Source organism: Fukomys damarensis, unplaced genomic scaffold (assembly GCF_012274545.1).
Source record: "Fukomys damarensis isolate Sample0158 unplaced genomic scaffold, DMR_v1.0_HiC HiC_scaffold_33, whole genome shotgun sequence".
Lineage (NCBI taxonomy): Eukaryota > Metazoa > Chordata > Mammalia > Rodentia > Bathyergidae > Fukomys > Fukomys damarensis.
In genome coordinates, this window is record NW_022900945.1 from 55,839,267 (window position 1) to 55,848,121 (window position 8,855).

The 8,855-nt window shown below is 53.3% G+C and overlaps 1 protein-coding gene across 2 annotated transcripts in view; it reads left to right on the forward strand.

Moving 5' to 3' along the window:
* Positions 1-3,545: 3,545 nt before the first annotated feature.
* The window catches only part of Pmvk (phosphomevalonate kinase), a 12,597-nt gene continuing 7,287 nt past the window's right edge, over positions 3,546-8,855 (forward strand). Inside the window, exon 1 of one of the 2 annotated variants that reach the window (XM_010643920.1) lies at positions 3,546-3,677. In XM_010643920.1, coding sequence (XP_010642222.1) covers positions 3,580-3,677 — 98 coding nt within the window. In that variant the 5' untranslated portion in view covers positions 3,546-3,579. Of the gene's footprint in view, positions 3,740-8,855 lie in introns of both variants that reach the window. The other variant, XM_019210618.2, reaches the window with a different exon arrangement.

The window sequence follows — 8,855 nt, forward strand, 5'->3', positions numbered from 1 at the left end:
CCTGGCTTTGGCATTCAACTTTTGCGTCTTGAAGTAAGGTGGAAGGTCAGAGAGCTCTCACCTGGCGTGGTGTCGGGCTGGGCAGGAGAGGGGGCCACTAGGTGGCACCCAGGCTCCATTTGTGCTGCAGACCCTGCTGCCCTGGCCCAGCCCAGCCCGTGACTGGGGCCTCCCTGAGGGCTGCCCCACTGGGCTGGCTTCTTGGCCTCGGTGGGACTCTGACAGTGGGGTGGGTCAGGGAGGGATCCCAGGCCCTGGAAGGGCATTCTGAGTACTCAGCAGGTGCTGTGGGACACTTTTTGCAGCATTTACGTGTATAAACATTTAATATGGTGTGGGCAGGCAGGGCTGCCGGTGGAACTCCTGCAAACGTCTGTCACCTAGTGTGTACCAGGAACACAGAGGTGCTGGACCCAAGGCGTAGCGTCCCGTGGAGCCTGCGTCCTGCTGCAGGATGACTGCAGTTGTGCCTAGGGAAGACCTTCCTCCCAGGCGGAAGGTCCAGACTGGACAGCTGTAGGGAGGAGTCTTCTGTTTCTGGAATGGAGGCTGAGAGAAGCAAGTGCAGACCGGCCCAGTGCCAGGACCGTTCTGGGCGCCCGGCCGTGTGGACAACATTCCTCAGGTGGACCGGGGGCCAGTGCATGGAGATGGAGCCAGGGACGCGCTGTCCTCCCCACATGGCTGGGGGCAGTTCCTGGCCAGCCCCCGGTGGCCATCTAGGGTCCAGGTTGGGCCCTTCCAGTCTAGGCCCTTGGCCTTGGCTGTACCTGGCTCCTGTCCTTTCTAGGGGAGCTCCCTTAACAGCACCCCAGCACCCTGAGGGCCCAGCCTGGTGGCTTGGGAATCACTAGCTTGAGAGAAACCCTCTTGGGCCTTCCCCTTCAGAGGTAAAATTCTATTCCTCCGGTGAGTCGCCCAAACTCCTTTCCCAGTGGGCCCCCAGTCTGCTCCTCTTGTCCTTCCTGGCCTCTCGCTGTTGAGCCCCCGCTCCTCTCCTTGGCTTCTTTCCTCTGGTGCACTCAGCTCAGCCCTTTGCCACCTGTGGCCCTGGTCACCTCCGGGATCTCCCGTCTGTCCTGCCTCCCAGGTGCTCCAGGAGCCAGCCTTTCCCTCCCACCTGTTCTGGGGTGCAAGTGGGGGGTGGACTCCTGGTGGGCCAAGACTTCTGCTCCTTCAGGGAGCCCTCCCAGCCTCCCCTGGGGAACCAAGGACAGAGCTGGACTGGCTGGCTGTTGCCATGGGAACCTCCCAGGGCCATCCTGATGCAGATGACCTCATCAGGCCCTGTTCTGAGCCTGAGCTGTGTCCAGGCCCTAGTAGCTGACCACCCCCTCAGCTGCCTGAGCTGCAGAGGCCTCTCGCCGCCCACTCAAGCTCTCGTCTGAATGTCCTGTCCTCTCAGGGATCCCCGAAGGTTGCAGCCCAGCTTGCTAGTAGCCTTTGGCTTCCAGAATAGGCACCTGCCCTTTCCACACAGCACAACACAGAAGAAAAGCTCGTGGTGCTTGTGTGTCCCAGGCAAGGCAGGGTCCAGCCTGGACCTTTTCTGAGTAGAGCTTTGGCCTGAGCAGGATTTTGCCGTCTAAGCCCGGAGTGCCAGGTCTCTGCCGGGCCCAGGACACCCTGCTTGTGGCAGGGCTTGGCCTTCTCATCCCTGCAGAGGACACTGCTACCTCTCCTCAGCAAGGCACTGTGACAGCATCGAAAGGCTTTGCACGCGGCAGCACGGTCATCAGGGCATTCCTCCCAGGACCCATGGACACCCAGCTGCCGGCTGTAAAACAACGTGATATTTGCAGATTCCCGCGCACAGCCTCCCCGCACTTCCGTCGTCTCTCGATGATGCAACGCCCGATACAGCCTGAACGCTGTGTGAGCAGCTGCACCAGGCTCTTCAGTGAGCACTGACTGCACTTGCTCAGGAGGCACCATTTGTATTCCGAGTGCTTTCTGTCTGTGGCTGGTGGAACCCATGGATATGGTCCCTGTGGACACAGAGGGCCCCGTGTTAGTTACTTTTCTTGTTGCTGAGAAAAAATACCCAACACCCAAAGTTAGAGGGGAAGGGGCTTATTTGGCTTTCAGTTCATAGAGGCTTCAGACCATAATGAGCTGGTCCAAGGCAGGGATGGTGAACAGGCCTGGCAGAGGAGAAACAACATGGCACACAAGGGAGCAAAAGGCAGCAGGAGGGACAACCGTCCGTGGCTGTGGAAGACCACAAAACAAAACAAGCGCGTCAGCCTGTCTTTCTGCCTTTTATCCTACCCAGGCTACTGGGAGTAGGGCGCTGCCAGTCTAATCATGTGTACTGGTTTAGTAACCACAGGCCCTTCACTCCAGCATCACACACTCCAGATTCAGCCACCACTGACCGAAAGAGGCTTTAGGGGAACATCCAGACCCAAACCACAACAACTGTTAAAGTAGCTTTTGTTTGTTTTTTTGAGACAGGGCCTCCGTATGCAATTTAGGCTGGCCTTAAACTCACGGCAGTCCTCCTGACTCAGCCTCCTAAGTGCTGGGATCACAAGCTTTTGAGTATGATTTGTTGCCAGGTGTGGTGCTGCACACCTCCTGGTTCCACCAGGAGGATTGCTGCGGGTACAAGGCCAGCCTGAGCCACATAGCAAAAGCGTCTAAAAAAAAAAAGAAAAAAAGATTTGTGTTTTCTTCTAAGATACATAGGGACTTAAAAGTGAATTCTCTTAAAACTAACTCTTCATTTGGGCCTACAGATTTCCAATAGGTACCTGAAAGTACAACAAAGCTTGACCTTTATTTTGTAGAGCAGTCAAGTCCTTCTCAGTCTGCATGTAGGCCTGTTAGGGAGCGAGCGTCTGTCTAAACATTAGCAGAACAAGGTTTTTCAGCCCAAAATTGACCAAGCTTGTCTCTGGCCCTTTAAGACTGGAGACACGAGGGTCCCTCTGGAGCCGTGAAACTAGGACTGAGGTAGTGATCCACTGGATCCAGGCCCACCACAGCACCCTAAGAACAAGTCTCCCTTTCAGGCCACACTCCTCCGTCAGACTGTGCCCTTTCCAGCAGCTTCTTAGAGCCACACTGTCATTTTAGGTTTAATTTCTATCATAAAAAAGTACACTCATCAGCCGGTGACTGAATTAGTCAACAGCCAGAAGGGAGATGGTTTAGGGCCGTGAATTAGAATCTCTGGGCGTGGTGATGAACATGTGTAACCCCAGCACTCCGACTGGGAGGCTGAGGCAGGAGGATCAGTGTGAGTCTGAGGCCGGCCTGTGCTACATAGTGAGTTCAAGCCAGTCTGAACTACATGGTGAGACCCCGTCTCAAAAAACAAACAAACAAAAAACTATCACGGCTGTCCTCAACATAGCCTGCCCTGCTTTCTCTGGGGTGTTTGTTTATCTTACTTTTTCCTCTTACTCAGCCCAAGCTTGCTCTGCAGAGCCAGCTTCTCCCTCACTTGCCAGGCATGAAGAACAGCCCTCCTCCACCTTTGTCCCAGTGGGTGACCACGCCCCGTGCTAGGCTGGGAGCGGGGGAGGAAGGCCAGTTCCGTGGGGGTGGAGTGGTGGGGTGGTGGGATGGCAAATGTGGCCTGGGCACCTGGCTTCACCAGGTCGCCTGTCCCTGCCAGCCCTCCGGAGCAGGGCCCTCACCAGCGGGAGATGTTGGGAGGCACTGGCAAAGTGAGTCAGTCAGGGCAGAGACCTTGTTTGGAGTGAGACGCCAGGTCACGTAGCCGGGCAGGGTGAGGAGAAACCTGAAGCCACCCGTGGAGGGGACGGTGCTGGGGGGCCCCTCTGGGAGGTCAGTCCGCAGCCCTGGGTACAAGAGACCATCAGGCCCTGCTTACGTGCAGTGTGGCCTTGGCCCTCACTGAGGCAGCACGGCGGGGAGGGCCTGGCCACCCTGTCACCTCTGTAGGGCCTTTAACGCAAAGGCACCTATGCCTTGTGTCTCTGGGGAAGTAGACTTGGAAGGAGTAAGTCTATTCAACAGGTGAAGAAACTCAGAGTAGGTGATTTGCCTGTGGTCACAGCACAGCTAGACAGGGGTGGGAAGAGGAGCCCTAGAGGCATCTGAAACTACTGAGGCCTCTGGGCCCCGTCTGCCTGCCGGCTCTGGTCCGCAGAAACAGAGGCCTGAGCTCCTGTATGTTCTCTCTGGGGTCTGTGTTCTCCACCCCTAACTCCGGCCACCTGGGCACCTGCCCTGGAGGCCGCTGACTGCCACCCATTGGGCCAGCCTGTGGGTAGGAGAATCTGGCCCTTCAGGGGTGTCAGTCCTGTTCTCGTGGTTCTGAGATGGACTTGGGGCCCAGAGGGAAGCGACTGTCCAAGCTGACCAGGGACAGAGTGCAGCCCAGAGCAAGGGCTGTGACCCCTGACTGGGGCGGCCCTGGCCCTCCGCTCCCTTCCCCTCCCCCTGAGCTGAGCCTGGAGGAGCTGCTCACTGCCTGGCTTCTCTGCCTGGATGCCCAGTGGTGGCCATGGGGGACAGCAGCAGGAGAGAAGGAGGCGGCCCTGGAAGGACGGGGTGGAAGGGACAGAGGGGCTCCCAGGCTGCTGGCTGTGGGGTTATGAGGTCTTAGCTTTGGGGATCCCCACAGAGGAGCCCCTGCTAGTCTCTGGGGAAGTCGCGGCCTCCGAGCCCCCCTAAGAAGCCCCCCTTCATCGGCTCCTTCACTTATCCCCCTGTCATATGCATGGTGGGGCTGGTGCTGCAGAACAGTTTCACAGGCTCATCCGGGCTGGGGAGGAAGCACTGCTCACCAGAGGGGTGTGCTAATGTGTGAGCGGACGGACGGGCTGGATGGCTTCCGGGCTTCTGGTGATGAGGCCCAAGATGTGTCTGCAGGAGGTGGTGTCTGAGGACAGAAGGCAGAAGGCTTTGAGAAAGCTGGGCATGCCGGGTACATGCTTGTAATTCCACCAGTCTGGGAGGCTGAGGCAGGAATATTATAAGTCTGAGCCATGCTCTGGCAATTTAGTGAGATGTCTCAAAATGCAGGGTGTTGGTGTCTGGGGAGGTAGTTTAGAGAGAAGGCCTGGGTTCAATCCCCAGGACAAACACACACACACACACACACACACATACACACACACACAAAGAGGCTTTGAAGGGTGTAGGCCATGTTGAATAGGCCTGGGTGACCCCCAGGACAAACACACACACACACACACACACACACACATACACACACACACAAAGAGGCTTTGAAGGGTGTAGGCCATGTTGAATGTGATGACAGAAAGTGGGTGGAAAAGCAGAAGGGGACCGGTGTCTCATTGAATGAGAGTGAATCCAGGATGGGGCTGTTAATACTGAGGAGGGAAGTGAGGAACCCAGCCAGGGCAGGGAAGCAAAGATCCGGAAACTGCAGCAGGGAGGGAGGCATGGGCCCCCGGGCTGAGGCTGGGGTAGAAGAAAAAGCCCCACGGAAAAGGCAGTGGGGACAGCGCAGCAGGGAGCAGGAGGGAAGAGCTGGGGTGGGGACGCTTTCTGTTTGTGACCACGGACTGTGAATTCCAGGGAGCTCTATCCCAGGGCGGAGGTGGGATGGGTCAGACAGGGAAGCCACTTGGGGAGGAAGTTCTGACTTCTCCCTGGTGGTGACTCAGGAAGCAGAAAAGTGAGAGTGTGGTTAATCTTGTAACCTTAGTGGATTCAAACACATGCTGATGGAAGATGAGCTGAAAATCCGATCCTGTGTTGAATTACAAACTGCAAACACAAAATGCTAAGAATAATAATCCTTAGGATGGGGAATTTAGCTGAGTGGCGTTGCTCCTGTCTCACTGAGTTTGATTCCCGGTACCATGGGGGTGGGTGGGGGGAGTGAAGAACAAAATCCTTTACAAATTGAAACTGTCACCAGCTAGCACGGGTCTTTGCTTTAGTGATAACACATATTAAAACTAAGCACTAATTTGCAGGAAAAGGCTTTGAGAGTAAGAGAAAATAGGCTGGGTGTAGCGGCACAAGCCTGTAATCTGGGTACTTGGAAGGCTGAGACAGGAGGATCACTGCAAGTTCAAGGCCAGCCTGGGCTACATAGTGAGTTAGAAGCCAGACTAAAGTGCATAGAAAAACTCTATCTAAAAAAAAAAAAAAAAAAAAAAAAAAAAAAAAAAAAAAAAGAAGAAGAAAAAAGAAAATAAAGGGGAGCAGGGCCCTGACAAAGATCAAGCAGGTCCCCAAGGAAGAATGTGAGAGCAGATAAGGAAAGGTCCCCAGCTGGCATAGCTGGTGGGGTGGGGTCCACTCCGAGGGAGGGAGTCAGATGGCCCAGCCCCAAGAGCAGGTGAGCCAGGGTCTGGGCCATCATTACCTCAGTCTTTTCAGCTCAGACTGACCCCTGTGACCTGAGGGGCAGTTTGGATTGGAGGGTGGAATCCTCATGACCCAAGGGGCAATCTCAGTCCTGCCAGGCAAGGCTGGATTCCAAGATGAACAAGGGTTAGGGAGGCGGAGACTTCCCTGTGACTCTTACCCTGTGTCCTCATCTTGAAGGGAGATAAGATAGGCCAGGAAAATTTAGGGCCGATGCACATTGTTTCCATGTTCTGCCAACATTGAGATAGACATTCCCCAAATGACTAACATGCCTATGTGCAGAGCTGAGGAGGACTTGACCGAGTTCTACAAAATGAAAGTCAAAGCTGGGTGTGGTGGCACACGCCTGTAATCACAGCACTCGGGAGGCTGAGGCAGGAGGATCACTGTGAGTTGGAGACCAGTCTGGGCTACATAGTGAGTTCCAGGTCAGTCTAAATTAGACAGTGAGACCCTGTCTCAAAACAAAACAACAAAACGAAAATTAAGCTTTGTTTTGTTTTTAATTACCCACTGGTCATTCTTAGTCCCAAATGAAGGGTTGCAAAATGGCCTGGAAGTTCCTGATTGCCTCAGAAGAAAAACAAATCATGCTTTTGATGAGTAACAGGTTAGAGCCTAGGAGTTTGTTAATCCTTTGTACCTATGATGGTCTCCATGCCATGATTATGTCAATACTTTAGCATTTACAGAATATCTTATTGCAGAGGGCCAGGGATTTATCTCAGTGGTTCCACCGCCGGCCTCGCAAGCCCAAAGTCCCGAGTTCGATCCCTAGTACCAAAAAAAATTTTTTTATTGCAGTTTATCATATATTTTCCTTTGTTGTTGTTGTTATAGAACTAGAAATGAACCCAGGCACTGAGTAGCATCCCCATCCTCAGACTATTTGTTTTTTAAGATGGAGTCTTGCTGTGTAGTTCAGGCTGGCTTTGAACTCACTATGTAACCCAGACTGGCCTCAAACTCGATTCGATCTTTACATTCCCCAGGGCTGGGATTACAGGCGTGCACAACCACACCGGGCTCTGTTTTACTTGAAGACATGGTCTCGTTAAATTGCCAATTTCCCAGGCTGGGTTTAAATTTCTAATCCTCCTGCCTCACTCTCCCAGAGTGCTGGGGTTAGAGATATGTACTCCACCACCTCATTTCCTTCTTATTGTAAGATTGTGAGGTGGGCACTGTAACTGAATTCAGTGACTTGCTGAAGATCACATTTCTGCAGTGTCAGAGGTATGATTTTATTTGTTTTGTTTTTGGTTTGTGAGACAGGGTCTCACTCTGTAGTTGAGACTGATCTGGAACTCACTATGTAGCCCAGGCTGGTCTCGAACTCCCAGCGATCCTCCTGCCTCAGCCTCCCGAGTAGAGAGCTGGGATTACAGGCGTACGTCAACACGCTCGGCCAGAGGTATGATTTTAAAACTCCACTCTATGCTGCTTTTTCCCCAGGACCGTACATATTGTAGGCAAGCAGTCTACCACAGCGCTACAGCGCCCTCCCGACGTGAGTGAATTAAGTGAGGTTTTCTCAGTTGCTTATAAGAAGACACCCACACCCCTGAAGTCTTTTTTTTTCATCTGATCACGCTTCTGTGCAACCTCCCACCTACCCTTTTTAATTTTATTATTTTTACCCCAATATCAGGGATTGAACCTAGGGTCTTCTTACTGAGCTACAGCCCTAGTACTTTTTTATTTTTTGGGATAGAGTTTTGCTAAGTCACTCAATTCCCAGGGCTGGGCTTGAACTTGTCTCAGCCTCCCAAAGCGCTGATGGGTCACCATGCCCGGCTTTTTTTCTTTTTCTTCTTCAGGGACATAACAGTTTCTTCCAAAGAAGACTCCGCATTTTACTTCTCTTCCCATGATTTTACAGCTCAGGCAGCAAGCTCTGTTTTGACACGCTCAGAGAAAGGCAGCAGAGTGAGTCACAGCCAAAGACGACTGCACCGACCGGACTAGGGCAGAGTGTCAGCTGCTGGGGGCAGGGGCGGAGCTGGGCGCTCGGGGAAGGTACACATCTCCACCTTTAATTCAGCTGGCGCTGTATAAAACTGATAATGCCGTCCAGCATGGCTTCGAAGCCCCTTTTATAGTACTGAGGTCACTTTGTCTTTTCAAGCTCTCTAGCTTCGAAAAATCTTTGGAGAAGAGAAAGCAGCTGGAGAGAGATAAAAGTTTCTTGCCAGGCCAGCCGGGGCAAATCACATCAGCCCATCCAGTTGCAAAACCCGTTTAACGATAAACTAGCCTGTTGCAGTAACTCGTTCCTCCAATGACGTCACGAGACAACCCCATCGCCTCAGCGCCGCCTTACGTATTTTTTCCGAAGGACCCATTTCACTGTGGGGAAAATGCAAATTTACTTTAGTACGTGCATTAGAAAGGAAGAGAAAAAGCCAGTTTTGTCAGCTTCTTCAATGTTACTAGGTTCAGTACTTTCCCCGAATGTTCTCAGGGTGTGCGAAGGGAGCCCGGGGTCCACCTCCGGAATACTAAGACGCCACCCGCCCCCGAGGGAA